The sequence below is a fragment of the Gallinula chloropus genome (assembly GCF_964237585.1).
Source record: "Gallinula chloropus genome assembly, chromosome: Z".
Taxonomy (NCBI): Eukaryota; Metazoa; Chordata; class Aves; order Gruiformes; family Rallidae; genus Gallinula; species Gallinula chloropus.
The window spans coordinates 78467129-78494870 of record NC_140089.1 but is presented as its reverse complement, the minus strand read 5'-3'; the positions used below and the strand labels follow the sequence as shown (position 1 = coordinate 78494870).

The 27742-nt window shown below is 57.5% G+C and overlaps 1 protein-coding gene across 2 annotated transcripts in view; it reads left to right on the top strand.

Moving 5' to 3' along the window:
• TLN1 (talin 1) overlaps window positions 1-27742 on the top strand; it is a gene marked incomplete at its 5' end in the record, with an annotated part of 30723 nt that overhangs the window by 889 nt on the left and 2092 nt on the right. Inside the window, 53 exons of one of the 2 annotated variants that reach the window (XM_084278947.1) lie at window positions 1462-1559; window positions 1776-1905; window positions 2131-2283; window positions 2567-2709; window positions 3120-3247; window positions 3722-3782; window positions 4041-4145; window positions 4437-4592; window positions 4817-4918; window positions 5101-5177; window positions 5355-5535; window positions 6240-6353; window positions 6691-6799; window positions 7286-7494; window positions 7601-7699; window positions 9650-9817; window positions 10078-10372; window positions 10474-10640; window positions 11079-11207; window positions 11519-11632; window positions 11842-11955; window positions 12124-12258; window positions 12418-12546; window positions 12667-12769; window positions 12844-13052; window positions 13152-13271; window positions 13432-13629; window positions 13969-14108; window positions 14207-14300; window positions 14462-14551; window positions 14726-14848; window positions 15027-15170; window positions 16624-16785; window positions 16874-17014; window positions 17255-17436; window positions 17832-17964; window positions 18091-18192; window positions 18316-18486; window positions 18607-18753; window positions 18877-18978; window positions 19097-19216; window positions 19456-19602; window positions 20529-20695; window positions 20920-21103; window positions 21351-21476; window positions 21786-21902; window positions 21995-22180; window positions 22288-22395; window positions 25803-25908; window positions 26051-26175; window positions 26446-26571; window positions 26716-26778; window positions 26990-27172. In XM_084278947.1, the coding sequence (XP_084135073.1) occupies window positions 1462-1559; window positions 1776-1905; window positions 2131-2283; window positions 2567-2709; window positions 3120-3247; window positions 3722-3782; window positions 4041-4145; window positions 4437-4592; window positions 4817-4918; window positions 5101-5177; window positions 5355-5535; window positions 6240-6353; window positions 6691-6799; window positions 7286-7494; window positions 7601-7699; window positions 9650-9817; window positions 10078-10372; window positions 10474-10640; window positions 11079-11207; window positions 11519-11632; window positions 11842-11955; window positions 12124-12258; window positions 12418-12546; window positions 12667-12769; window positions 12844-13052; window positions 13152-13271; window positions 13432-13629; window positions 13969-14108; window positions 14207-14300; window positions 14462-14551; window positions 14726-14848; window positions 15027-15170; window positions 16624-16785; window positions 16874-17014; window positions 17255-17436; window positions 17832-17964; window positions 18091-18192; window positions 18316-18486; window positions 18607-18753; window positions 18877-18978; window positions 19097-19216; window positions 19456-19602; window positions 20529-20695; window positions 20920-21103; window positions 21351-21476; window positions 21786-21902; window positions 21995-22180; window positions 22288-22395; window positions 25803-25908; window positions 26051-26175; window positions 26446-26571; window positions 26716-26778; window positions 26990-27172 (7235 nt within the window). Of the gene's footprint in view, window positions 1-1461; window positions 1560-1775; window positions 1906-2130; window positions 2284-2566; window positions 2710-3119; window positions 3248-3721; window positions 3783-4040; window positions 4146-4436; window positions 4593-4816; window positions 4919-5100; window positions 5178-5354; window positions 5536-6239; window positions 6354-6690; window positions 6800-7285; window positions 7495-7600; window positions 7700-9649; window positions 9818-10077; window positions 10373-10473; window positions 10641-11078; window positions 11208-11518; window positions 11633-11841; window positions 11956-12123; window positions 12259-12417; window positions 12547-12666; window positions 12770-12843; window positions 13053-13151; window positions 13272-13431; window positions 13630-13968; window positions 14109-14206; window positions 14301-14461; window positions 14552-14725; window positions 14849-15026; window positions 15171-16623; window positions 16786-16873; window positions 17015-17254; window positions 17437-17831; window positions 17965-18090; window positions 18193-18315; window positions 18487-18603; window positions 18754-18876; window positions 18979-19096; window positions 19217-19455; window positions 19603-20528; window positions 20696-20919; window positions 21104-21350; window positions 21477-21785; window positions 21903-21994; window positions 22181-22287; window positions 22396-25802; window positions 25909-26050; window positions 26176-26445; window positions 26572-26715; window positions 26779-26989; window positions 27173-27742 lie in introns of both variants that reach the window. The other variant, XM_084278946.1, reaches the window with a different exon arrangement.

The window sequence follows — 27742 nt, the reverse complement described above, 5'->3', positions numbered from 1 at the left end:
GGGATGAGAGGAAATGCCTTCTCATGTTGTGCCCCGCTGGCCAGCGGTCCGGCAGGCCGGCTTTCGGTTTCGGAGAGGGACTGGCTGTTTTAGTGGACTCAGGGCTGTAGCCTTGCTGGAGGGAGCGTTGTTTCCTGCTGCTGGGCGTGAGCCAGCCTGCTCATAAAAAAAAAAGGGAAGGGGAAAGCCTTGAAGGGAACTGCTTATTCCCAAGTTCCTTTTCAGTTACTCATAGCTCTTCTTTTCCTATCAGTTCCCTGCAGCTTTTGTTTCTATTTGCTCTTCTTACCCAGTGGCACTCAGAGATCCCTTTTTGAGCTGCCCTGCATTTTGTCACCTTCAGGCTAGGAGCTTTGGTGTAGTTTCCAGCTCTGCTCTCTTGCTGTGTCTCGGGAAGCACCTCTCCCTGCCCAAGTTAATGGATCTAGGGCAAGCTGCTCAGTTTTCAGCGCTTCAGAGTTATCCTCTTGGAATCTGCACTGAAAATAGTTGGGGTTTTTTGTTGTTGTTGAGGTTGTTGTTTTTTTTTTTTAAATAAAATGGCGAGTCCCTGCGATTTTTCTTCTCCCTGTTTAGTAGGATCCTAATAGCAGTGTTAGCCAGGCAGGAGCGGGTGACTCAGGAATTTGTCCCTCCCCGCGGAGAGCTGCCAACGAGATGACTCCTTATAAACTCAGCAGCCAGCCAAGACAGCCTGCGGCGCAGAGTTGTTGGAACAGTGGAGAAGGATCTTTCCCAGGGCAAGCCAGGTGTGGTCCTGGCCTCTTGCATCAGGAAAACAGGGCTAGCCCTGTGGGTCCAAACTGGGGTGCCGCTGCCTGGTGTTCAGCAGTGCCACTGGGTGCCCCAGGGGTGCAGGATTTGGTGAACAGCCCTTAATACCTTTGAGACCTCCTAAGCCTTTCTGCCATTCTTCAGCCTTCTGCTCCCTGAACACAAGGAGTCCCAGCTCCTTTAGTCCCTCATACACAGGTTCCATCATTGAAGTTTCTCCTCTCTTTATCTTTTCAAACTCTGCCACGTCCTCTGGGGAGGTGTAGACTGTGCCAGCACAGGGTACTCAAAGTGTGGATGTGCTTAGGTTTTACAGACCAGCTCCCATTGCCCTTCCTGGTGATGCCCAGTGTTTTACTACCTTGTTTTGGCAGCTGCTGTGTGTTACACCAAAGATTCTGGAGAGCTGTCAACCACAACTCCAACCTCTTCCTTCTGTTGTGACTGTCAGTTCCAAGTTCAGCGTTGCGTAGGCATGTCTAAGATGATTTTTTCCGTAGATAACTGTGGTAAAACATGTACCTCAAAGCTTGCTTGCCAGCTTTTTGCCCACTCACTAGGTTTAGACTGCAGTGCTCACAGTGCTACTGTGCTTCACAAGTTGGGCTCCACTGATGAACGTCCCTGGGTGTAGGCTGATGTCTTTGTGGCGCTGTCCTGCTTAGGATTACTTTACCTGTTTTTCAGCCAATGATTTTGGGCTGTTCCTCTCGGATGAAGACCCAAAGAAGGGGATCTGGCTGGAAGCTGGGAAGGCTCTGGACTACTACATGCTTCGCAATGGGGTGAGCATCCATCCCACGTCCCTTCAGCCTTGGCTCTGAGGTCGGATGTGCCCGCAGCGTGGAGGTGGAGTGGGTGTCAGCCCTGCTGCTTTGCATTGGGCCCCAGAGCACCCCATGTCCCCCACACAAGTGTACTGGGGAGAGGCAGCCGTTGGCGGGTTGTGGGCACTCTGCGCCAGTGCCGCTGTGGGTAGCTGTGCCCTGCTGTGCCCACAGGATACCATGGAGTACAAGAAGAAGCAGCGGCCCCTGAAGATCCGCATGTTGGATGGGACAGTAAAAACAGTGATGGTGGATGACTCCAAAACTGTCACAGACATGCTCATGACAATCTGCGCCCGGATCGGTGAGAGGAGGGGGCAGCAACCATGGGGAGGAAGGGTCATGGGGAGAGGTGGCAGTGTCTGGTGGGGGTACTGGGGGGGACAGCAGCAGCTCTGCACTGGATGGCCTAGCAGCAGGGATGTCTCAAGGATTGCATGATGCTGGGGAGGGGGGACTCTGCTCTGCACCCCTGGCTCTGTATTTGGCAGCAGTGCCCTACTGAGCTTGGTCCTTGGCTCTGCTGCAGGCATCACCAACTATGATGAGTACTCGCTGGTTCGGGAGATTATGGAAGAGAAGAAGGAGGAGGTTACTGGCACCCTCAAGAAAGACAAGACCCTGCTGAGAGATGAGAAGAAGATGGAGAAGCTCAAGCAGAAGTTGCACACAGATGATGAGTGTACGTGCCTGCATGTGCTGGGGATGGGGTCACCCTATGCCGAGGGCCACAGGGAGGGGAAGAGCTGACACAGGGGAGCATAGGTGACAGTGGAGAGCACTGCTACAAGGGGATATGTGTCCACGCTGGAGTCTCTCCTGCCTGGGCGCCCAGAGCAGAGGGATGAGAGCTGGGGTGCACCAGGTGGACATCTGCTTCTCACTTTGCGTGGGCAGGCCTGGGGCTGGGATCAGCCCTGGGTCCTGGGTGCCCATCCCTGCTCATGCCCTGGCATTGTCTGCAGTGAACTGGCTGGACCACGGCCGGACCCTGCGCGAACAAGGCATCGACGACAATGAAACGCTGCTGCTGCGGCGCAAGTTCTTCTACTCTGACCAGAACGTGGACTCCAGAGATCCTGTGCAGCTCAACCTGCTCTACGTGCAGGTACAGCTCCCCAGAGCTCCTGGCTCTGCTGCATCATACCAGCCCCCTACCAGGGCTGGTGGCTGAGGTTTTGGCCAGGAGCCACCACGGGGGGCATTTCAGGATGCCCAGTTACATCCTGGGTAAGAGCCAACACTGGCAATCCCAGCCCTCTGCCCTGTCTACTCCAGAACTCCCCCAGGAGATCCTGTGTCTCCTCTGCCCAGTAGGAGCCATCCTGAAGTCCTGCTGCTGTTCCCCTCCCAGGCATGGTGATGGTCCCTGTAGGGAACAGCCTGCCACATGATCCTCCTCTTTTTCATGGCCACTTCTTTTCTGTCTGGAAAGCAGGTCCTGCTGGGTGTGGAGAGGAGCAGTGGCAGATCTGCATGGCTGCCCAGCCCACCGCAGTGTCTTCTCTTCCCATGCAGGCTCGTGATGACATTCTGAACGGTTCCCACCCTGTCTCCTTTGACAAAGCTTGCGAGTTTGCTGGCTACCAGTGCCAGATCCAGTTTGGGCCACACAATGAGCAGAAGCACAAGCCAGGCTTTCTGGAGTGAGTGTCCTGGGGAGCCCCAGGTGGCTGGAGCGGCTCTAGTCCCCAGCACTGCGCTGGCATGTGGGGCTTTGGGGCAGAGGTGTCTCTGCTGTGACCCCTCTCCTTACTGCAGCACAGTACCCATATTGGGGTGTTCGTGCAGGCTACAAGGGGTGCTGGCCCTCCGTCCTGCTCCCTCTGGCACACCTTATAACATGCAGCTAACTCTGTTGGGGGAACCCGAGCCCACCATATGGTGTCTGCTGATGATGTGCACAGGGGTTGCATCCTCAGCACCTCCACCCCACTCTCAGCTGGGGCCACTTTCATTACTGCAACAACCTCTCTCATATCCTTCCTGCTCCCAAAGTTTCCTAGCCTGTGCCCTGGCAGGGGTTTGTCCAAGACTCTGGGTTGGGCCTCTCTGTGACTGAAGACAAATGCTGGCTTCAGGTTCTGCTGCTAACGGCTGGCTTGTCTGTCTCTTGGCAGACTCAAGGATTTCCTGCCCAAGGAATACATCAAGCAGAAAGGGGAGCGCAAGATCTTCATGGTATGTGCAGGGCGGGTGTTGAGACCTGGGCTGCTTCCTCCTCCTTGCCAAATATTGAGGCTGCTCTTGTCTCTGCTGGTGGGTGAGAAACAGTAGCAGGAAGATGTATTTGGGTAGGCAAGGAGCTCCTGAGGTCCCAGAGGTCAGAGGTGTGCCGTGGTGGGGACTGGATGCCAGTGTGGCAGGAGATAAGGAAGAGCTGTGGCAGGGCACAGCCAAGGGACCATGGTGCTAGTGGGATGTTCTGTCTTTGCTCAGGCCCACAAGAACTGCGGGAACATGAGTGAGATCGAAGCCAAAGTTCGCTACGTGAAACTTGCCCGTTCCCTCAAGACCTATGGAGTGTCCTTCTTCCTGGTCAAGGTAAAGCAGCAGTACTCCACTGGCCAAAATTCCCCTTTTCCAGCATCTCTCTGTGTTGTCTATCCAGCTACCCCTCAACCCACATAGCTCTGGTGTCCCCTGTCCTTGCCTTTCCCTGTGTGCTGCCTTCCCATTTCTGGCTTCTCTGTGGTTGTTTTGAAGCCCCATGCCATAGCTGTCACCACCTGAAAGTGTGAGGGGATGTTTGGTACCCAAGGGAGGGTTTGGAGGTCTGTGCCTGGATGGGTCCATCCTGGGGGCAGCCCACAACTCTTCCATTGGGGCCTGCAGGAGAAGATGAAGGGGAAGAACAAGCTGGTGCCGCGGCTGCTGGGGATCACGAAGGAGTGCGTCATGAGGGTGGACGAGAAGACCAAAGAAGTGATTCAGGAGTGGAGCCTGACCAACATCAAGCGATGGGCAGCCTCACCCAAGAGCTTCACCCTGGTAGGGACCACCCCCTCTCTGCAGCGGCGCCCCCTCAGGGGTGCTGCTCACACGCCAAACACCCTCTTGGGTTTTGGCTCATGGTGGGACAGCCTTGCCCGTCTCTGGTGCCTTTTCTGGCTGCTGGTTTGGAGGCTGGCACTGGGTGCTTAGTGCATACCAGACAGGCTCAGGATGGCCGCCAGTGCCTTGCTCCAGTGCTACCCTGTGCCCTGCTGTTGCAGGATTTTGGGGATTACCAGGATGGTTACTACTCAGTGCAGACGACAGAGGGGGAGCAGATCGCCCAGCTGATTGCTGGCTACATTGACATCATCCTCAAAAAGGTGAGGCTGTGCTGGGAAGTGCAGTGGTAAATATCTCCTCTCCAGACAGTTGTTGGCACGCAGTGCTGCTGGGGAACATGGGCCAGGGGACTCTGGTGGCCCTGTGCAGTGGCTGGGCTGGAGGAGGAGGGGAAGCCTGGGAGGTATGTGATGACTGACATGTTTTCTCTTCTCGTCTGCAGAAAAAGAGCAAAGACCACTTTGGACTGGAAGGGGATGAGGAGTCCACGATGCTGGAAGACTCTGTGTCTCCAAAGAAGTAAGTCCTCCAGAAGCCAGGTACCTGCTAAGCCAAAGTTGGAGAGCAGGCTTCAGCAAAGGGTGCAGCACAGCATGTCTGGAGGAAGAGCTGCCAGTCCTTCAGCAGCAGCACTCCTGCAGAGCCTGGTGCCAGGGCTGTGGCCATCCCCTGACCTGGTCTTTCTCCCCGTTTCAGGTCAACCGTCCTGCAGCAGCAGTTTAACCGTGTAGGCAAGGCAGAACTTGGCTCAGTGGCCTTGCCAGCCATCATGAGGACAGGGGCTGGAGGGCCAGAAAACTTCCAGGTGGGCACGATGCCGCAGCCTCAACTGCAAATCACCAGTGGCCAGATGCACCGCGGGCACATGCCTCCCCTGGTAAGCTCTCCCTGCACTCACCACAGGGAACAGACTCGAGAAGGTGCGCCTTGGGCTTGTGTAGACGCATCCATTTGGGTCTGTGGCCAGGCATTGGCTTGCTCTGAAGAGCAGTGGCTCTGTGCTGCTGTCCTCATGTGCTTGCTGGCGTAGTTCAGCTGATGTCCTCCCACACCCAGTCTGCAAATTCGAGCTACACCCTGGCATTTTCTCCTGGTCGGTGGTTACAGCTTCTCCTTAAGGTTGAGCTGCTCTGAGCTGCTGTGCCTGGCCAGGCCCACTGGTACCATGGTTTGCAGCTCATGCTTGTGCCTGCCTTTGGTGCCCCCCATGCCCTCTGCAGCTGGAGAGGCGCTTAGAAAAGGCCACAAGGAGATTGTTTTCTTTGGCCCTCCTCAGCCTGCTGTGGGGCTCGCTATTAAAAGCCTTGCGGGATCCCACTGCACCTGCTCCCCATTCCCCCAGAGCGGGTTAACTAAGAAACTCACTTGTACCCATGGTGGGACAGGGCATTTGCCAAGTGGGAGGTGCAGAGGGGAGACTCCTTTTTTTTGCTAAGCGCACCCTGCTTCGTGGAGCTGCCTACCTGCACCACTGTCATCCATAGCACATTGCACCCTGATGCGGGGTGGGGAAGTGTGAGCCAAATATTGAAGCCTAAACCTCAAGTTTCCAGCATACCTCCATCTGTCCATGTGTTGCAGACTTCAGCCCAGCAAGCCCTGACTGGCACCATCAACTCCAGCATGCAGGCTGTGCACGCAGCCCAGGCCACGCTAGATGACTTTGAGACCTTGCCACCCCTTGGACAGGATGCTGTGAGTGCTGGGTGAAGACAGGGTCCTGGGGGGAGGAAAACCTGGCTGGAGGTTGTTGTCTGGGCTGGGTAAGGCTGGCTGCATTCCCAGGTACCAGCAGCTCCTGGGAAGATGTGCTGCTTGCAGAGAGGTGGGGTTGTATCACACCACAAGGGCAGGAACGGAGGGGATGCTTGGTCGTGTTGCTTGATCAGGATGGTCTGGGGAGTTTTGGGTGGTCATGGCACTTCCTTCCTTCTTTCTTGTCCCCTCTTTCCTGTGTCTCTCTGTGTTGAGCATGGGTACAGCTCCCCACCACCTCCATCACTGCCTGCTGACCCTGTTCTTTCTGTTCCAGGCATCCAAAGCTTGGCGCAAAAATAAGATGGATGAGTCCAAGCATGAGATCCACTCCCAGGTGGATGCTATCACTGCAGGCACAGCCTCAGTGGTAAATCTCACTGCAGGTACGTGGAAGATCGAGAGGGGTATGCTCCATCTCTGGAGAAGGCCTTTTCTCTTGTCTGGCTGAAAGTTGCTGTTCCTTCCCTCCATCAGAGACTGGAGGAGCCATCCTGCCCCAGCTAGAGCTAACTCAGCCCTGACTGCACATGACCTGCCTATAGAGCTGGCTGTGCCCCTGCAACTTGCCCTGCCTTTAAATCCCTGCCTGTGTCCAGCCCAGTCCTTGGCTGTCCTACCATCCTCTGGAGCAGGACCATGTTGTCTGGTCTCTGCCACAGCTCCAGGCACAGCCATGGCAGAGTGCAGTTCTCTTTAACCAGGCTCTCCTGCCCAAACTCAACTGATGTCTTCAGCTTTCAGGCTTAGGAGACAGAAGGTCTCTGTCCCTACACCCAGGAAGGAGAACCACACTGGATACAGGCACAGGGGATACTCTTGGAGCGTCAGTTGAAGTGTGTCCCATCTTGACTTGTCTCGTCCTTGTGCAGGGGATCCAGCAGACACAGACTACACTGCAGTGGGCTGTGCTGTCACCACCATCTCCTCCAACCTGACGGAGATGTCCAAGGGGGTGAAGCTGCTGGCTGCACTGATGGAGGACGAAGGAGGGAACGGGCGGCAGCTTCTGCAGGCAGCCAAGAACCTGGCGAGCGCTGTGTCAGACCTGCTGAAGACGGCACAGCCTGCCAGTGCTGAGGTGGGCCGTGGGGTTGAGAGGAGGGTGGAAGCCAGAGACAGCCACCAGGTGAGGTTTTGGGGCTTTGCTCACAAGTCTGGTGTTGCTTTTGCTTCATCCCTTGCAGCCTCGCCAGAATCTTCTGCAGGCTGCTGGCCTGGTGGGCCAGACCAGTGGGGAGCTGCTGCAGCAGATTGGGGAGAGCGACACCGACCCTCGGTTCCAGGTGAGTGCACTCGGCAGCACCCAGAGACACCTGCCCTGTAACACTACTGTTCTTTGCACAGGACTGGCAGGAGGGCTCTGGGCCAAAGCTTGGCCAGTCCCTGGTGGTGACTTTGCTGAGGGAGGGGACAGGCCTTTGTCCATCTCTGTCCCTAGAGTCGCAGTGATATAACGCCTCTTATCTTGTGGATTCCCATGTAGATCCCAGAAAGCCGGTGTGCTTGGAGCCTACCTGCCTCTGACCTAAAGACGGTAAAAGGGGGCTGTAGGCATTGCTTGGTGGTCCCTGCCCTCTCCAGCTTGAGGGCTGCTCCTCCGGGGACTATCACCTGAACTCTTTGGAGAAGGGCTCTCATTCAACATCTGCTTTTTCTGGTGGTTGGCTCTCAGAAGTCCATGCACTCGGGTCGCTGCTGGGGTGAGTGCTGCCCTGGGAGTCCTCCCTTGCAGCTGCCTCAGCTCCTGCCTGCTGCTCCCTGCCTGTGAGAGCTGCCTGCCTGCCCCCATCAGAGACGCAGGGTTGCTGGAGCCTTGTGGGGTGCTTTGTGTTGGCTGAGCTGACTTCCAGACAGCTTGGTTTCCTGTGGCTGCCCCTTCCATCACAAGGGAGGCAGCATGCTGTGCTGGGGAGAAGAATCTAGCTGTAGTATAGACCAAAACAGACTCCAGGAAGAAGGGGTTTCTGTTCATGGTGGCCACACAGCCTCAACACAAACAAAAAGGCCTGGACAGGTAACAAAGGGGAGCAGACAAGCTAGCACTGCGGCAGGGAACTGTGCATGGCCAGGCAGCAGTCCCAAGGGGCAGATTTCAGACCCAGGAGACAAATTTGCACATGTGCATTGGGAGGCTCTGCCCCACGGCTGGCAGACTCGAGTGTATTTACTTCCTTTCTTGGGCTCAGGTGCTGCGGTCTGGGGGCTCTGGAGCTGGGTGCATGCGCTCTCCAGTCTGTCCTCCTGCCTGGAAAGGTGGTGGATTGTGGTGGCAGTAGTCTTGGCTTGCAGGAGGCGAGGGGAGCTGGGACACTTCTGGCTTGGTGTCAGAAGGTGTGGGGCTGCTTGCTGTGAGCACACACGTGGTAGGAGCATTTGCAGGCGCAGCAGAAGGGAGTGTTGCCCTGCGTGCCACGGTCCTTGTCCCGAGCATTTGCTGCCTATTGCTGGTGCTGCTGGTTTTCACTGTCAGCATGCCATGAGAGCTAATTCCTGAAGGCTGTGGCATGCTGATGCACCACAGCGATGCCCCACTGAGACTGTGCCCTGGTCACTTCCTATTGTGTGCTGGCAGGGTAGCCCCATGCCTTCCCTGGAAGGGAAGAAGGTGGGAGAAGAGGCTGGTTGCTGTCTCGTGCCTCTCCTTTAGCTCTAGGAGAGTCAGCAGGGATGTAGCCCATCGTTAAGCTGGAAAGCAGCTGGCATGCCTGCAGTATGGGTGACCAGTGTGGGCAGCCCTGCTCAGCCTCTTGCCAGTGGGGAGAACTTGTGGGCAGGCCGCTGCCTGTGGTGTGACTGTGTCTGCTGTTTCTGGAGGGGTTTGTCCTGGGTTTTGCTGTTTGGTGATGGTGGTGCCTTGCATCAGGGTGTTGCTGTGTTACAATCAGGGACTTGATGAGGTTGTTGCCTGGGGAGTGGGCAGTGAGGTCGTGGGTGCTGGGGTGTGATGCTAAGCATTGTCTGAGTTCTGAGCTGTGTTGGTGGCAGTGCCACAATGCAGGTTGTGGCTCTGGGCCGGGCTACACCCTCACCGATGACTGTAGCGCGCCGTAGAGATGGGTCAGGGTGTTGCTAGCCACTCCAGGTGTAGCGTGCCGCCGCTGCTGGGCCAGAGTGGATGAGGGGCCCCTGAGATCTCATGTTTCCCTGCTGAATATTTCACGAGAGCCCCGCGGGCGGCTGCGGGCGCTCCCGGTGCGGGTGCTGTGGTGCTGACCCTCTCAGTCCCTCCCCAGGACATGCTGATGCAACTGGCCAAGGCGGTGGCGAGCGCTGCTGCGGCGCTGGTGCTTAAGGCCAAGAACGTGGCCCAGAAAACAGAAGACACAGCACTGCAGAACCAGGTGATTGCTGCTGCCACCCAGTGTGCCCTCTCCACCTCCCAGCTGGTGGCCTGCACCAAGGTAAGCAGCTAGGTTAACCTTTGCCTCAGTGTGGCTGTTGGCAGCTCCGTGATGGGGTTGTGGATGTGCCAGAACAGCATGTCCTTGGGCAGGACATTAAGGGTCTGGCGCCAGGACCTGCCGCAGGCTGGGGTCCCTGGCACTGTGCCCAAATGTTGAATATCCTCTTTGGAGAACCAGAAGTTGGGGACAGCTGTCCCTGTGTGACTTCTGTGAGGAGCCCACCACACTTGCTACCCAGCCTCCCTCTTCCCTTCCAGGTAGTGGCTCCCACAATCAGCTCCCCAGTGTGCCAGGAGCAGCTGATCGAGGCTGGCAAGTTGGTGGCCAAATCAGCAGAGGGCTGTGTGGAGGCCTCCAAGGCGGCCACCAATGATGACCAGCTCCTGAAGCAGGTGGGGGTGGCAGCCACAGCTGTCACCCAGGCCCTGAACGACCTGCTGCAGCACATCAAGCAGCACGCTTTGGGTGGGCAGCCCATCGGGCGCTACGACCAGGCCACTGACACCATCCTCAACGTCACCGAGAACATATTCAGCTCTATGGGCGATGCTGGTGAGAGCAGCTGACGTCACCCTGGGTAGAGCCCGGTGTATGGGGAGGTATTAGGGAGCCTATGGAACTTGTTAACAGGCCCCTCTTCCTTTCTGTCCCAGGGGAAATGGTGCGGCAGGCTCGTATTCTGGCTCAGGCCACCTCTGACCTCGTCAATGCCATCAAAGCTGATGCAGAGGGAGAAACGGACCTGGAGAACTCACGCAAGCTGCTGAGTGCAGCCAAGATCCTGGCTGATGCTACTGCCAAGATGGTGGAGGCTGCAAAGGTCAGTGGTGTGGGGGAGGGTGGATGGGTGCTGGCTTTGGTTCCCAGTCCCATCAGCTCAGTCGTGCAGAGGGAATGATCAGCCCTTGGGTGGGGGAGCTGTGGACCTGTGTGGGTGGGGGAGCTGTGGACCTGTGTGGTGGAGTGGGACTCCTCCTGGAGCTGTGGGTGGCAGCTGTTAAATCTGCCACTGAGCTCTCCCAGGTAGGCTTTGGGCATCTCCCCAGCATCCCAGGCAGACAAGCAGCATGCTTTGGGTGGGCAGCCTGTCGGGCACTAGGACCAGGCCGCTGACACCATCCTCAAGGTCACCAAGAACTGCTCAGCTCAGGCTGCCTGGTGGTGCTCCCCAGTGTCAGGCCAAAGCACAGCTGCTGTATTGGGAGCACAAGGCAGCTAGTGGACCCTGCATGGTGTGATTGGTTTCCTCTCTCTCCAGGGAGCTGCAGCCCACCCAGACAGTGAGGAGCAGCAGCAGCGGCTGCGCGAGGCGGCGGAAGGGCTCCGCATGGCGACCAATGCTGCTGCCCAGAATGCCATCAAGAAGAAGCTTGTGCACAAGCTGGAGGTGAGGCAGGGGGACACAGAGGACAAGCAGGCGTGGTCAGCGAGTGAGACCTGGCCAGGAGCTTCCACATCCCTGCAGAGGGATAAAGTCCATGTGGTGTCTGTGCTGCATCCTGCAGGGACTTCCCCTTTCCCCTTCCCTCTGTTGCCTGGGGAAGCTGGACACCAGAGGGTGCTGGGGATGTTCCCGTGTCACAGATGGAGGCATGGGAGGAGAATTTATGGGGAGCTGGGTCCTGGTGTGTGGCAGGGGGTGGGGGCTCTGTATAGGATTCCCTGCCACTGATGCTAACCCATGCCTTTCCCCACCAGCACGCAGCCAAACAAGCTGCTGCCTCTGCCACCCAGACCATCGCTGCCGCGCAGCATGCTGCCTCCTCCAACAAGAATCCTGCTGCACAGCAGCAGCTGGCGCAGAGCTGCAAGGTAAGGGTCCTGGGCCTGACCTTGGCACCTCTGGTGCTGCCTCTCCCCATCCCTTCTCCCGTAGTTCATGCTGGGGTTCCATGTTCAGCTGCGGCAGGCAGGTGGGACTTGGGGGCACAGCTCCCCTGGGGCTTGATTTTTTTGGTCACTGGTCCTGGATTAGACCCATCTCCTGAGTGATCCTCTCCAGTGACGCTCTTCTCTGGCAGGTGGTGGCAGACCAGATCCCGATGCTGGTGCAGGGTGTCCGAGGAAGCCAGTCCCAGCCAGACAGCCCCAGTGCGCAGTTGGCTCTCATTGCTGCCAGCCAGAACTTCCTGCAGGTACCTGTGCTGCCTGGAGCCTTCCTAATGCCAAAGCTCTGGCATTACATCTTTCCCACTGTGCTTGACCCTCTTAAGATTACTGGGAAACTGGTTGCAATCTCTGTGTGCCACAGAGAGACGCTGTGTGTTTGTCCCCTTCACTAAGCTTTTCCTTTTGTCTGGCAGCCTGGTGGGAAGATGGTAGCTGCAGCCAAGGCCACTGTCCCCACCATCACAGACCAAGCCTCTGCGATGCAACTCAGCCAGTGTGCCAAGAACCTGGCTGCAGCTCTGGCTGAGCTCCGCACAGCTGCCCAGAAGGTGAGAGGATCAGCTCTGACCCAGGGTGGGACCCTGGCTGTGCAGAGCAGGGAGGAGGAGGGGGGTGGCAGGAACAGGCTGGTGACAGGTCATGGTCTCTGCTGCAGCAGGGTGGGCTCAGTGGTCACCATGCTTACCCTCCCTTCTCCCCCATCACAGGCTCAGGAGGCGTGTGGACCCCTGGAGATAGACTCTGCACTGGGTCTGGTGCAGAGCCTGGAGAGGGACTTGCAAGAAGCCAAGGCAGCTGCCCGCGATGGCAAGCTCAAGCCTCTACCAGGAGAGACGGTGAGGGCATGGGGAAGGGCAGTGTGGGGTGATGTGGTGCAGACACAGGGGTGGGGGAACTACAGGGGTGGAATACTGGAGGTGCAGGCCAGCAGAACCTTCCCACTTCTTCCCCTGCAGATGGAGAAGTGTGCCCAGGACCTGGGGAACAGCACGAAAGCCGTCAGCTCCGCTATTGCTCACCTCCTGGGAGAGGTGGCCCAGGGCAACGAGAACTACACAGGTACCAGCCTCCGTGCTGGGTCTGGGCACGGGGAGGGGACGGTGCCAGCTGTGGCTGACTCTCAGTTTCCCCAGGGATCGCTGCTCGGGAGGTGGCCCAGGCCCTGCGCTCGCTCAGCCAGGCCGCCCGCGGCGTGGCAGCCAGCACCCCGGACCCGCAGGCACAGAGCGCCATGCTGGAGTGCGCCAGCGACGTCATGGACAAAGCCAACAATCTCATTGAGGAGGCGCGGAAAGCGGTTGCCAAGCCCGGTGACCCGGAAAGCCAGCAGCGCCTGGCCCAGGTAGGGGCAGTGTGACCCCCCCCTTGTCGTCCCCCCCCAGCCCACAGGAAAGACAAGGGGCTGGCTGGGGGACAGTGACCACTCTTTGCTTCTCTGCAGGTGGCCAAGGCAGTGTCGCAGGCCCTGAGCCGCTGTGTCAACTGCCTGCCAGGGCAGCGGGACGTGGATGCTGCCATTCGCATGGTTGGAGAGGCCAGCAAGAGGCTGCTTGCAGATTCGGTGAGCTGAGCAGGGGCAGGAGGGGAGAAGCCTTATAGGGGTGGGACCCGGTTCATCCACCTGAGGCTTCTCTGCAATGTATTCCCATGCATGTGCCAGGCCCTCATTTGCAATCTCTATCCTCCTCCCTGCTTCTCCTGATCCCTCTCTCTGCCTCCAGTTCCCTCCCAGCACCAAGAGCTTCCAGGAGGCCCAGAGCCAGCTGAACCGAGCAGCTGCTGGGCTCAACCAGTCCGCCAACGAGCTGGTGCAGGCATCGCGTGGCACCCCTCAAGACCTGGCCAAGTCCTCTGGCAAATTTGGGCAGGACTTCAATGAGTTCCTGCAGGCAGGAGTGGAGATGGCAAGCCAGTCTCCGGTGAGAATGAACACCCATTGGGGGGGATTGTGGGTACGGTAAGAGGTTTGGGGTGCATGGGAAGGTGGTTCAGCATAGACAGGGTGGCTGGGCAGTGGTGGTTAGAGTGGTGTTGGCCAGCACAACTGCTTGGGATGAGGTCTGGGGCTGTGCAAACCTGCAGCAATGGTGGCAAAGTGTTCTGCGAAGGTTTGTTCAGTGAGCGTTGCCATTGTATCCTTGGTTTTGGAGGATGAGTTAGATAAAGGGAACTAGCTCAGCTTGAAAACTGCCAGAGAAGACCCAGGGTGGGCTTGGAGCTTGGGAATGTGCTGCAGGTAACTTCATGGCTTCTTACAGAATAAGGAAGATCAGGCACAAGTGGTGTCGAACTTGAAGAGCATCTCCATGTCCTCCAGCAAGTTGCTTCTGGCTGCAAAGGCACTCTCTGCTGATCCTACAGCCCCCAACCTCAAGAATCAACTGGCAGCAGCAGCACGGTAGGAGAACTGCTCCCTGTGAGCTGTTTGCTGTAGCACCAGGTCCAGATGGCAGAGCTGGTGTTGATCTGTGGGTCTTTCTCCCCTGTCCCTGTCAGGGCTGTGACTGACAGCATTAACCAGCTGATCACCATGTGCACCCAGCAGGCACCAGGCCAGAAGGAATGTGACAACGCCCTGAGGGAGCTGGAGGTTAGGAGCCACATCTTGCCCAGGCAGCAAAGGGGTTGGGACAGATGGGTGCTGAGATGGTGGGGAACTGGGAGCTTGCACCTTGCTGGGAGGGAGCAAAGAGGAGGTGCAAGTGGAGGGCGTGGACCCTTCCCTCAGATGTGACACACATGTCCCTACAGACCGTGAAGGAGTTGCTGGAGAACCCTACCCAGACTGTCAACGACATGTCTTACTTCAATTGCCTTGACAGTGTCATGGAGAACTCCAAGGTGAGCCCTGGGCTGGAGGTGGAGGTTTGGGGAAGGAAGTGGAGGTTTCAGAAGGATGTGGGGACAAAGGGAAAGGTGGTTCCTCTGCTGCTGATGGAGCACAGTGAGCTCTGAGCCTGGGAGCGTGGTGCAGGTGTGGGAGGTGGACTCTAACCAGTGTGTGGTGTGCTTCAGGTGCTGGGTGAGTCCATGGCTGGTATCTCCCAGAACGCCAAGAACAGCAAACTGCCCGAGTTCGGCGACTCCATCAGTGCCGCCTCCAAGGCTCTCTGTGGGCTGACAGAGGCAGCTGCTCAGGTGAGACAAGCTCTGTCCCAGCCCTGAGAGTTACCCCTGGTGCATCGCTGCTGCAGGGGTACCTCTCCCCTGCCCCTCTGAATCTGGCCCTGTGGTGTGTGGCTGGCAGCCTCCTCCACAGCCCCTGCTTGCTCTGAGCCTCTGCCCTGTATACGAGTTCTCTCTCTCATGCTCCTAGGCTGCCTACCTCGTGGGGGTCTCGGACCCCAACAGCCAGGCTGGACAGCAGGGCTTGGTAGACCCCACTCAGTTTGCCAGAGCTAACCAGGCCATCCAGATGGCCTGCCAGAACCTGGTGGACCCTGCCTGCACCCAGTCCCAGGTGAGTATGAGCTGGGGCACCACAGCAGGCATTTTCTTGCACCCTGCTTAATGGACAAGGGGAAGGCTGTGGATGTGGTCTGCCTGGACTTCAGTAAAGCCTTTGACACGGTTTCTCACAGCATTCTGAGTGAGAAACTGGCTGCCACTGGCCTGGACAGGTGGACCCTCAGCTGGGTGAAAAACTGGCTGGATGGCCAGGCCCAAAGGGTGGTCGTGAATGGAACAAAATCCAGCTGGAGGCCGGTCACGAGTGGCGACCCCCAGGGCTCAGTCCTGGGTCCAGTTTTGTTCAACATCTTTATCAATGACCTGGATGAAGGGATGGAATGCTCCCTCAGTAAGTTTGCAGATGACACTAAACTAGGAGGAAGTGTTGATCTGCCTGAGGGTAGGGAAGCTCTTCAGAGGGATCTGAACAGACTGGACCAATGGGCTGAGACCAGTGGGATGAAGTTTAACAAGGCCAACTGTAGAGTGCTGCACATGGGACATAACAACCCCATGCAGAACTGTAGACTTGGGGGAAACCGGCTGGAGAGCTGTCGGGCAGAGAAGGACCTGGGAGTGTTGGTTGACTGCAGGCTGAATATGATCCAGCAGTGTGCCCAGGCAGCCAAGAAGGCCAATGGCATCTTGGCTTGTATCAAAAATAGTGTGGCCAGTAGATCTAGGGAAGTAATTGTGCCCCTGTACTGGGCATTGGTGAGGCTGCACCTCGAGTACTGTGTCCAGTTCTGGGCTCCTCACCATGAGGAGGACATTGAGGTCCTGGAGCGAGTCTGGAGAAGGGCAACCAGGCTGGTGAAGGGGCTGGAGGGCAGATCCTATGAGGAGCGTCTGAGGGAGCTGGGACTGTTTATCTTGGAGAAGAGGAGGCTGAGGGGAGACCTTATCACCACCTGCAAGTACCTGAAGGGAGGTTGTAGAGAGGTGGGTGATGGTCTTTTTTCAACCAGGTGACAGGAGAGAGGACAAGGGGAAACGGCACAGAACTGCCCCAGGGAAGGGTCAGATCAGGTGTTAGGAAAAAGCTCTTCACTGAAAGAATTGTCAGGGCCTGGAACAGGCTGCCCAGGGAGGGGGTTGAGTCACCACCTGGATGAGTTTAAGAAAGGGTAGATGAGATACTCAGGGACATGGTTTAGCATAGGACAGGAACCGTTGGACTTGATGATCTTAAAGGTCTTTTCCAAGCTTGTGATTCTGTGAAAGGGAGTGTGAAGCTAGTTGCAAGAGATGCATCCCAAGAGCTGGGAGCCAGATGGCAGCTTTGGTGCAATGGTGACAGTCCAGACGGGGACTGTATAGTTATGCTGGATCTTGTCAATAGTTCTGGAGTCCCAGGAGGGATGTCTGTGCTCACTGGTGCCCCGTGTGGGTCTGTCGGGAAGGCAGAGCTGTGAGGATGGGGAGTCATCGTGGGTCCTGCCTCACTCTGCTCCTCTCTGCAGGTGCTGTCAGCAGCCACCATTGTAGCCAAGCACACCTCAGCCCTGTGCAACACGTGTCGCCTGGCCTCCTCCCGCACTGCCAACCCTGTGGCTAAGCGCCAGTTCGTCCAGTCGGCCAAAGAGGTGGCCAACAGCACAGCCAACCTGGTGAAGACCATCAAGGTGCACCCCCTCTGCCAGGGCATCGTGGTGGGGGTGGGATTTGGGGGATGGTAGGGGTTGGATAACTGCTCTGGTGTCTCCACGCCAGGCCCTGGATGGTGAGTTCAACGAAGAGAATCGGGAGCGGTGCCGCGCTGCCACCGCGCCTCTCATTGAGGCTGTGGATAACCTGACAGCCTTTGCCTCCAACCCGGAGTTTGCCACCGTTCCGGCCCAGATCAGCCCAGAGGTGAGTTGCTGCAGGGTTAAGGAGGATGTGGCCTGGCTGTAATATGGGGACTGCCAAAGGATGGGCAGGAACTGTTCCTCTTCCTGAGCTTGGGATGGAGCCCCAGTGTGGGGCTGGTGCCTTGGGAGGGCATGATGGGAAGGTAGTGGCAAGCGTTGGGCTTCAAGGGATGACTCCAAGGGGACTGTAATGGGAGTTGGAGTAACTTCCCAGGCACTGACCTATTGTCTCCTCATGCAGGGGCGCAGAGCCATGGAGCCCATCGTCTCTTCTGCCAAGACCATGCTGGAGAGCTCTGCTGGTCTCATCCAGACTGCTCGTTCTCTGGCTGTCAACCCCAAGGACCCCCCGCAGTGGTCGGTGCTGGCTGGACACTCTCGCACTGTCTCAGACTCCATCAAGAAGCTGATCACCAACATGAGGTGAGGCAAGTCATGCCTGCTCGGCCAAGTCTGGCAGGTACTGCTGCTCTGAGCAAGCATTCCTGAGGATGTTTTGGCACACTTTCTGGGCTGCTGCTGGTGCAGGGAGGCAAGGGATGGGATGGGATGGGATGGGATGGGATGGGATGGGATGGGATGGGATGGGATGGGATGGGATGGGATGGGATGGAGGATGCAGTGTCTCTTGTCTTGTGCGGGAGCTGCTCCTCCAGCCCTGACGTGGGTTGGTGGTAACACATGCCAGCATGCTTGGGCTCTATGAGAGTTGCCCCAAAGCCTATGAGGGTCCTGCCCCTCGCTGGCACTAGCCAAGGCTGGGGGCGAAGGGGTGGCATAGCACCTGGCAGCGCTGGGCTGAGCCATCTGTTATGCAGGGACAAAGCTCCAGGACAGCGGGAGTGTGACGAGGCCATCGAGGTCCTGAACAGATGCATGCGGGAGGTGGACCAGGCCTCCCTCGCTGCCATCAGCCAGCAGCTGGCTCCCCGAGAAGATATCTCCCAAGAGGTGGGTCAGGGACATACTGCTGCAAGCTTAAAAGGGGGAGACATCCTTCCCCCCACCCCCAGCACGGTGTCACGTGGTGACCCCAGCCCTGCTGCTGCCTCACACAACACCCTCTCTTTGCAACAGGCTTTGCACAACCAGATGATCACAGCTGTCCAGGAGATCAGCAACCTGATCGAGCCCGTAGCCAGTGCGGCACGGGCTGAAGCCTCGCAGCTGGGGCACAAGGTAATGTGGGGATGGGGAGCTGCTGGTGAGATGCTTGGTGCTCATGGAGGAGCTCACAGCAAGAGGAGGCACGCAGGGCAGCTGGGACTGGAAGCTGCTGGTGCTGATGCTGCTTTTCCCTAGGTGTCCCAGATGGCTCAGTACTTTGAGCCGCTCATTATGGCGGCTATCGGTGCTGCCTCCAAAACACCCAACCACCAGCAGCAGATGAACCTTCTGGACCAGACCAAAACACTGGCTGAGTCAGCACTGCAGATGCTGTACACAGCCAAGGAGGCTGGTGGGAACCCCAAGGTGAGCAGGAGGGGCACGTGTCAGCAACGTGCTTCCCATTGCGTGTGGGAGCACATGTGTGTACTGGACACAGGAACCTGGGGTTCCCTGTCCCCTCACTCTGGCTTGTTCTTGCAGCAAGCTGCCCACACCCAGGAAGCTCTGGAGGAGGCTGTGCAGATGATGAAGGAAGCAGTGGAGGACCTGACCACCACCTTGAACGAGGCAGCCAGTGCTGCAGGTGTTGTAGGGGGCATGGTGGATTCCATCACCCAGGCCATCAACCAGGTGAGGTGACCATGGAGTGGACCTGGCCAGGGAAGGGGATGGGAAAAAGGAGGAGTTAGCATCAAACTCTACAAGATTTTTGGGCTGGACTTGGAGCCAAAATCTCTTGGTGATCTCTTGCAGCTGGATGAGGGACCAATGGGCGAGCCAGAGGGGAGCTTTGTGGACTACCAGACAACGATGGTGAAGACCGCCAAGGCCATAGCAGTGACTGTACAGGAGATGGTGGGTGGAAGCAAGTCTGTCACTGCAGAAAGCACTGCCTGCCACCAAGGCAGGGTGACTGGCTCCTTGCTTGCCCAGCTCAGGGCCCCTCCAACTCCTGCTCCTCTTCCTTTGGCAGGTCACCAAATCCACCACCAACCCAGATGAGCTGGGCACACTGGCCAACCAGCTCACCAACGAGTACGGGCAGCTGGCGCAAGAGGCTAAGCCCGCTGCGCTCACCGCTGAGAATGAGGAGGTGGGGGAGCATGCCGTGGGGCAGAGCAGGGTCTGGTGAAGAGTGAGAAGAGAGGATGGGGGCATGAACCTCCTGTTGGAGCTGGGGGCAGGCAGCATTCACACCTTCCCTGTGAAGCAAAGCCTTTTTCCCCCTCCTGAGTGGCAGGAGGGAGGAGTTGGGTGGGGTTGGCTGCTGTTTCCTAGCTGGTGTGGGGCTTAGCTCCTTGCTGGCTTTCTCATGTGCATTTTCCCCTCTAGATTGGCTCCCACATCAAGCGCCGGGTGCAGGAGCTGGGTCATGGCTGCGCTGCCCTAGTCACCAAGGCTGGAGCCCTGCAGTGCAGCCCCAGCGATGCCTACACCAAGAAGGAGCTGATAGAGAGTGCACGCAAGGTTTCTGAAAAGGTGAGTAGCCCAGAGGAGGTGGGGAATGGTGTGGTGAGGTGAGAGGGGTGCTGGATTGAGCCCTGTGCCCTTGGAGCTGCCACTCTAGGTGCTCCCAGGGTCCCTTTGGGCTCTCCTGGCTCACTCAGCCATGCTCGCCCTGCCCAGCTGACAGGGTGCAGGTTGGATCCTGCTCTCCAGCCATGATAACAGCAGCTGGTGCTGTGATGGGTGAGTGTGATGTCCAGGTGCTGCCTGCTGATGTTCTGCCAGGGAAAACTGATCCACACACTGGTGGCAGCCCAGTGCTCTCCGGGCAGCTCTTGCAGTTGTGGGCAGCGTTGTGTCTCTGGGCCAAGCTTGCAGCTTGTGCTGAGCGATTTATCTCTCCCTCACCTGTTACTGGCTTGGTGGAAAGTGTCCTGTTCAGCAATCTAAAGAGCACACTTGTGAATAACAGATGAGAAACAAGGCTAAAAGGCTACTTGGTAACAGCAGAATGGTGGTGCTTGTAAGCAAACAGGCACTTGTTCATCGTGCCTGGTACATGCCTGCATGCTCAGCACCTCCTGCAGGTCTTTCCAAGATTGCATTCCTTCAGGAAGCTTGTTCTATGAGTCCTTTCCCAAGTACAGATAATGGTTTAGCAGCTAAAGGAGGAATGAGTTGTGATGTTCTGATGCCTGTCATTCAAACCTTATTCATTTGGAAACTACCAGTGTCCAGTTATGTCCTGGACCCCAAGTGTTACCGGTACAAGGTAAAAATAAGTAACTGGAAGCTCAGAAAGGGTGTCTGGACCACATGATTTGCAGTTACTCTCCTTGGCCTGCAGCAGCTTTGTCCGTGGAGGTGTTGGAGAAGGTGTATGTGGTGGGGGTTGCCTGAACTGTCTCTGCTCCTCCAGTCACCCTACAGGTGTCTCATGTGCTACTTACACCCCACAGGTGTCTCATGTGCTGGCAGCTCTTCAGGCTGGGAATCGTGGGACACAAGCCTGCATCACCGCAGCCAGCGCTGTCTCTGGCATCATCGCTGACCTGGACACCACCATCATGTTTGCCACGGCTGGAACCCTCAACCGCGAGAACTCGGAGACCTTCGCTGACCACAGGTACCCCGGCGCCTTGTCCAGCCTCTGCTCGGCCACAGGGGTCAGGCTCTGCCCTGTGGGCTCCTGTCTGTCTGAGCTGTGGACCAGCCCCAAGGAGAGCTGCGAGTTCAGGTCACGCTGACTCTGTTTCTCCTTGAAGGCAAGGTCCACAGTCTCGCTACGCTCCAAGGACCACGTGAGCATGCAGAAGGCTGTGTCCTTTCTGACTCCCTTCTTATCTCCAGGGAGGGCATCTTGAAAACCGCCAAGGCACTGGTGGAGGACACCAAAGTATTGGTGCAGAACGCCACGGCCAGCCAGGAGAAGCTAGCCCAGGCTGCTCAGTCCTCCGTTACCACCATCACCCGCCTGGCAGAGGTGGTGAAGCTGGGTGCTGCCAGCCTGGGATCTGAAGACCCGGAGACTCAGGTGGGAGGGGGTGTATAGGGTGAACAGAGGCTGCTCATACCTTGCTTGAAGGGGTTGAGGGTTGGGGGTGTCATGCAGTGCTGTGGGCTGGATCACGCATGTTGTGGAGGTGGTTGTCTGGGCTTTGATTGGTGCTGGCTGAGCTGAACTCTTGAGTGCTCTGGGGGTGCCCAGATTTCTTGCTGCTGGGACACAACACATGAGTGTGACCCTAGCCAAGCCATTGCCCTGGTCTGTTCTTCCTCAGGTGGTCCTGATCAATGCTGTGAAGGATGTGGCCAAGGCACTTGGAGACCTGATTGGTGCCACCAAGGCAGCTGCTGGCAAAGCTGGGGATGACCCTGCTGTGTACCAGCTGAAGAACTCTGCCAAGGTCTGAGCTGGACACAGTGGGAAGGAGGGAATGGGGCAGGGGAGGCTGGAGAAAGAGCACAGGGGATGCTTCTCCACTTGTCAAGGGACGGGAGGACAACAGAGGTGCAGTTAGGACAAGAAGGGAGGAAGGGACACACAAACGGTGAGGCACAGCGTGCAGAGGAGTGAGAGAGCAGTGAGAGAGAGTGGTCTGAGTGAGCTAGGGGGGCAGGGCTGTTTTGGGCCATACTGTGAAGGGAGGGAGAGGTGCTGGCAGCAGCCCAGAGCATGCGAGGGGCTTCACCTGTCTGTCTCTGCCCTTCCACAGGTGATGGTGACAAATGTCACTTCCTTGCTGAAGACGGTGAAGGCTGTTGAGGATGAGGCCACGAAGGGGACACGGGCTCTGGAGGCCACGATAGAGCACATACGCCAGGAGCTGGCAGTGAGTACAGCCATGATGCTGAGCTCTCTGCCCCACTGGCCCACTCCCCACCGCCCCCCCCCCCCCCCTCACTGCCGCTTCTTGCCTTGCAGGTCTTCTCCTCCCCTGTGCCTCCAGCCAAGGTCTCCACCCCCGAGGACTTCATCCGCATGACAAAGGGCATCACCATGGCCACGGCCAAAGCCGTGGCTGCCGGCAACTCCTGTCGGCAGGAGGATGTCATCGCCACGGCGAACCTGAGCCGCCGTGCCATTGCAGACATGCTGCGCTCCTGCAAGGTGGGACAGGCAGGAGATCTGGGTCTGGCAGAGTTGGGTGGGGGCTGTAGATGCCAGCAGGGATGGTGCTGGATGTGAACGGGGGCTTCCCTTTCTCTCGGCTTCAGGAAGCTGCCTACCACCCCGAGGTGAGCGGGGACGTGCGGCAGCGGGCGCTGCGCTTTGGCAAGGAGTGTGCTGATGGCTACCTGGAGCTGCTGGAGCACGTGCTGGTGGTGAGTGTCCCCGACTCGGTTCTCAGGGCAGGCAGAGGCCGCCCGTGGATACCAGGGTGCGCCCTAAATCCCCAGGGCCCTCTGGGCACTGCATCTCCCACTGAGGTCCTTACACCACCCCCTCCACTGCCTGTGTCGGCACAGCATGTGGCCCAGCCCGGCTGTGGAAGCAGATACCCGGGACACAAAACAGGCTCTGAAGAAAGGTATTTGGCTAACAACACACAGAGATTAACTGGCTGTAAACAAATGGAGGCTGGAAATTTGACAACACGGGAGCAAAATCCCAAAGTGGCTTCCAGTAAAAGTGGTAGGAGTAAGGGACTTGGGGCATTGTGAAGACAGAGCTTGTTAGGCTCACAGCAGAGTGGGAGACAGGCAGTGCCTGTGATAGCAGAGGTGATGACTGCAAGCGTCAGCTGCACCCTTTTGATCTTGTCTTCCTCTGTCTGACTCCTCAGCTGCCTGCTTTAATTAGCTGTCCTTACAAGAGCAGTGTAGTAGTTACAAGACACAAACTAAGACCGTAGAGTGGTAGAAAGGATCCAGTGAGATCCTTCCAGAGATCTGAATTCTCTGTGAGATAACTGGAGTTGAGGGTGCTGGAGAGCTGCACAGACCCAGCCTGGGGAGTTGGGAGAGTCCTGAGACTGCAGCTGGAACAAAGACCGAGGGAAAGCAAGCTCTGGCAGGGCTTCGCTGAGCTGGGCAGAAGGGGCTTGGTGGGAGCGTGCCACTCAGGTTCACCAGATCAAAGGCAGTCTAGCTCAAGCTGTGGTTTCCTGCAGGGAAAGCCCCTTTAGACAGAGGATAACCAGTGTTTGGCAGCACAGAAAGGAGGAGGGTGAGAATCTGTGGCTAGAAATCGAAACTGGGCTGAGGGCACATGAAAGGGTGGGTTTATCTTTATCTGAAGGAGGTAACCACTGGGGTGCAGCTCCAAGGGGAGCAGTGAGTTTTCTGCCCTCTGCATTTAGATCAGATGTCTGTCTGGAAGATGCTTCAGCGACACGTAAGTTATGGCAGCCAAGGCCGGAGTGCTGAGGAGAAATTCTCTGGCTGACCTGTTGTTAACAGATGGTTGGGCTCATGACTTAGTGCCCAAGGTCAGCCTGCTCGCTGTCCCCCCACATGTGGTGAGTGTGACCATCCAGCTGCACTATACATCCTCTGAGGTCACCACTGGAGGTGCACCTTAGTAAGCTCATGGGCTTCAGGGTGCCTTCTGCTCCAGACAGAGACCATTTAGCAGTTTCAAACATGTTGTCAGAGCACAGAGCAGACTCAAAAATGTGGCATTTAGCCTGGATGCACTTGTGAGAGCAAACCAGGCATCACTCTGTGCCATTAGCCTGGGGACTCCGAGCCACATGCAGCTCTGGTGGCTTTGCTGGGATGACCCCACATGAGTCCAGGATAAAGTGATGAGCCCTGCTCCAGCCAGCGCAGTATTTTGGTCTGTGAAGGCAGGAACAAAGCACACGGGTCACATTTATCAGAGGGCAGCAGGTTCCTGGAGAGCCACAAGCAGGAAGGATGTTGGGAAATGGGAGGGGAGATGGCAGATAGGATGCTGTGTGCTGGGTCACCATGGGAATCGTCTCCTCACAGGGAGGGAGTGTGAACAAGTGTGGTTAGAGCTCAACAAAGAGGGTTGGTCTGACTCGGGGTGGAAAACGTGGCTCCTGGCAGAGGAGTGGTAAAGCCTGCATATTTCACTGGGGAGGGAAAGGAATTTGAAGCTCTGCGGGGATCTGGTATTTGGTAACCATAGGTCTCTCCTTCCAAAAGCAGAGAGGTCTGGTGGCTGAAAAATGCCGGGGAGAAATTCAGGCTGGGGAGAAATAAGGTGTAAGAGGGGTGAGGAGGACAGTGGCTGCTCTGGGTGTAGGTGGCTCCTCCAGCCATGGGAACCTCATCCCGGTGCCCCAGCTGCCCCTGGCCCTGCAAGGCTGAAGTATGAGCTAATGATGGCAGCACAGCTCCCCACCCGGGACCTCTGATCCTCGGTTCCCACCACTCCTCTTGGCTGCCTTTCCCCCCTCACAGGAGAGCACCCACCTTCCCCTGCCCTCCCTTGTGCTTGCCTGCGTGCCCCGGACAGGGCGTTCACTGCTTTCTTCTCTCTCTCCTCCCTCCCTCCCTGTCAGCCGGTGAGTAAGGCAACATTGGGCTGCCTGCTGCTGTCTAACCTTAGCATGAGCCTTGCTCACGGTGTGTCTGCGTGCCCAGCCTGGTGCTGGGGTGGCACTCAGCGTGTGTCTGCAGGGCCCCCAGGGTCTGTGTGTGTGTATGTGTGTGTGTGTGCATGTGTACTCACACCTGCCCTAGCTGACCAGCAGCTGCCACCACCGCGGTGAGAGTCAGGCCAGCGGTGAGCTCTGCTTGTGCATACGGACCCTGCGTGTGTGCACACGTGTGCTGTGGTGTGTGCATGTGGTGCCCTCCCACCCCATCCAAAGGAAGGATCCTCATGGCTTTTCCTGCCACCTCATCTCGGCACAGCCAGTGCTGCTGGTCTGGGATGTGGTCCCAGGGTGCCTGCCCTGTTGTCCCAAAAGCAGGGCCAGTACTCGGTGTGCAGGGTGCCCGTGCACACGCAGAGCAGAGGTGCTGCATTGTCTCTGCCTGCACAGAGGGGTGCTGGGTGCTCATTCTGCACTCCTCCTGTCACAGGATTAGACCCCCCCTGAATTTACACTAATGGCTTGGTAATTGCTGCATCATCTACTATTGGTCAAGTGCATTCCAGTTAGCATGTGTGCTCCTTTAGGGTGTGTGTGGGGTCATTTGTACAGTCCTTTAATTGGGTTGGTGGTCTGAACTCCTCCTGCCAGCTTTCCCCCAGTTACTGGGGAACCTCAGACCTCTCTGGCAGTGTCCCAGCTCTGACACCTGCTGGGGCAGGAGGAGTCCCTCTTACCAGTCCTTACCAGCTCCTATTCAAAACTACTTCTTAGCAAATCAGGGCTCTACATTTTATTTCAATTAAACCCGAACACTGCCCCTGGGATCTGGGAACTTCTGCTTTCTAGGTAACACTCCCTTTGCCCAAGTTGTGTTTACAGACAAATTTCCAAAACAGGGCAAAACCTTTGGGAACTTGAAATGCGTTGGGGGGGGGGGGGGGGGAGAAGTCGTGGACCAGGGAGCTGCTGGGTGCAGGAAAGCTTTTGCTGTCTGTGAGATGTCCCAGAAGCTGTGAATGCAGAAGGCCTTAAGGAGAAGCTCACCCCATCCTCGGGCAGGAGACCAGCCAGGGTCTCTCTCAAAAGCATCACAGGCGCCTGATGTGTACCTGTGTGAGGGAGCTGGGGGATCCCACCCTCCTTCCCTGCGGGCTGCACTCCAAACGGACCCGTGAGGCCCCCCTTTTCCAGGTGCTGACCCCTGCTCCTTCCCCGCAGATCCTGCAGAAGCCGACTCACGAGCTGAAGCAGCAGCTGGCAGGCTACTCCAAGCGCGTGGCCAGCTCTGTCACTGAGCTCATCCAGGCAGCCGAGGCCATGAAAGGTAATGAAGGGTCCCGCTCAGAGAGGCAGGGCTGCGGGCTGGGATTGGGGTGGAGGACTCAGCAGCTCATGGAGGACGTGGGGTGAGTCAGAAATGAAGCTGGCTGGAGGTTTTAAGCTGCCTTGCTTCCGGGTTTCTCTAGGGACCGAGTGGGTTGACCCAGAAGACCCTACCGTCATTGCCGAGAATGAGCTGCTGGGGGCAGCAGCTGCCATCGAGGCTGCAGCCAAGAAGCTGGAGCAGCTGAAGCCAAGGGCCAAGCCCAAGGTAGTGCTCAGCTTGAGGTGGGCTGGGACTTTCCTGCTTGTGCTTCAGCCGGGTGTAACGTCCCATCTGAGAGCCGGTGTACTCTTCCTGTGCTCCCACTGCTTCCCACATCCCCAGCCAGACCTTCCTTGGGCATCCTGTGCCCTTCTGCACCCCAGAGCCCTTGATTCAGCTTTATATGTGCCCGCTCACCCCCCTGCACCCATCATCCTGCTCTGCTCCATCTGTCCCAGCATGCCTGTCTGGGACTCACCCTGCTTTTGCCTACAGCAAGCAGATGAGAGCCTGGACTTCGAGGAGCAGATCCTGGAAGCTGCCAAATCCATTGCTGCAGCCACAAGTGCCCTGGTGAAGGCAGCCTCAGCAGCCCAACGAGAATTGGTGGCTCAGGGGAAGGTAAGGCTGGAAGAGGGAATGAAATAAGAAAGGGGTGTAGTGGGTTCTGCCTTCTCCCAGGGCTGCTTGTAGCCCTTGTGCCCCATGAGAAGGGGTGCACAGGGCAGTGAGCCTCACTCCAGTCCTTCCTCTTCTTCCTCGCAGGTGGGTGCCATCCCCGCCAACGCAGTGGATGATGGACAGTGGTCCCAGGGACTCATTTCAGCTGTGAGTATCAGGGTCATGCTCGGGGGATGTTGGGGACCCTTCTCTTGACTCCTGCCACAGAGATGAGGATGCTCTGCCCTTGCACTTCTCAGTGACAGAAGCCGCTGTGCTTCTTTCTCCCTCTACCACCCTGTGCCCCACACATCCTCCTTGGAGCCTGTTAGGCTGTGGAAAGCTCCTGTACCTCCCCTGACAGCCTCTCTTGCCGCAGGCACGCATGGTGGCTGCTGCCACCAACAACCTGTGCGAAGCCGCCAATGCAGCAGTGCAGGGCCACGCCAGCGAAGAGAAGCTCATCTCCTCTGCCAAGCAGGTGGCTGCCTCCACAGCACAGCTCCTGGTGGCTTGCAAGGTGAAGGCTGACCACGACTCAGAGGCCATGAGGCGTCTCCAGGTGAGTCCCAGGCTGCACTACAGCCCCAGCTGTCCCCTTTTGACTGCTCGGGGCATGGGGTGAAGGCACATGGGTGCTTCCCAGGGCTCATGCTCCCTGCCTGCATGCCATCATCACGCAGCTCATTGCAGCATGAGCTCCAGGTTACTTGGACTTTGCTGGTGGCTGCATGCCAGCCATGGGCTGACGAGACTGGCAGCGTTTGAGGATGATGAACTGGCACAGGAATGTCTGAAATGTGTGCACTGCATCACTGGTGTTAGAGAGGTTAATGTTTGGGAGGTGTGTTCTGTAGCACCTTTAATCCTCAGAGGCCACGGCACACAAGAGGTTAATGTCTGTGGGTTGGGAGATTAACACGGGGTCGCAGGGATTAACATAGGGTCTCAGCTCCAGTCCCTTAGGGACCAAGGGCTGGGGATGGGCAGCAGAGCTGCCCCTCAGTCCCTGCCCCACTGCTCAGACAGGAGCCAGAGCCCGTCAGGGAGCAGCAGCGCCTGAAATGGTCATGAGCGGGTGGCAAGGCAGCAAGCCATGTAAAGGAATCCCTGCCTGCAGCTCCCAGCACGC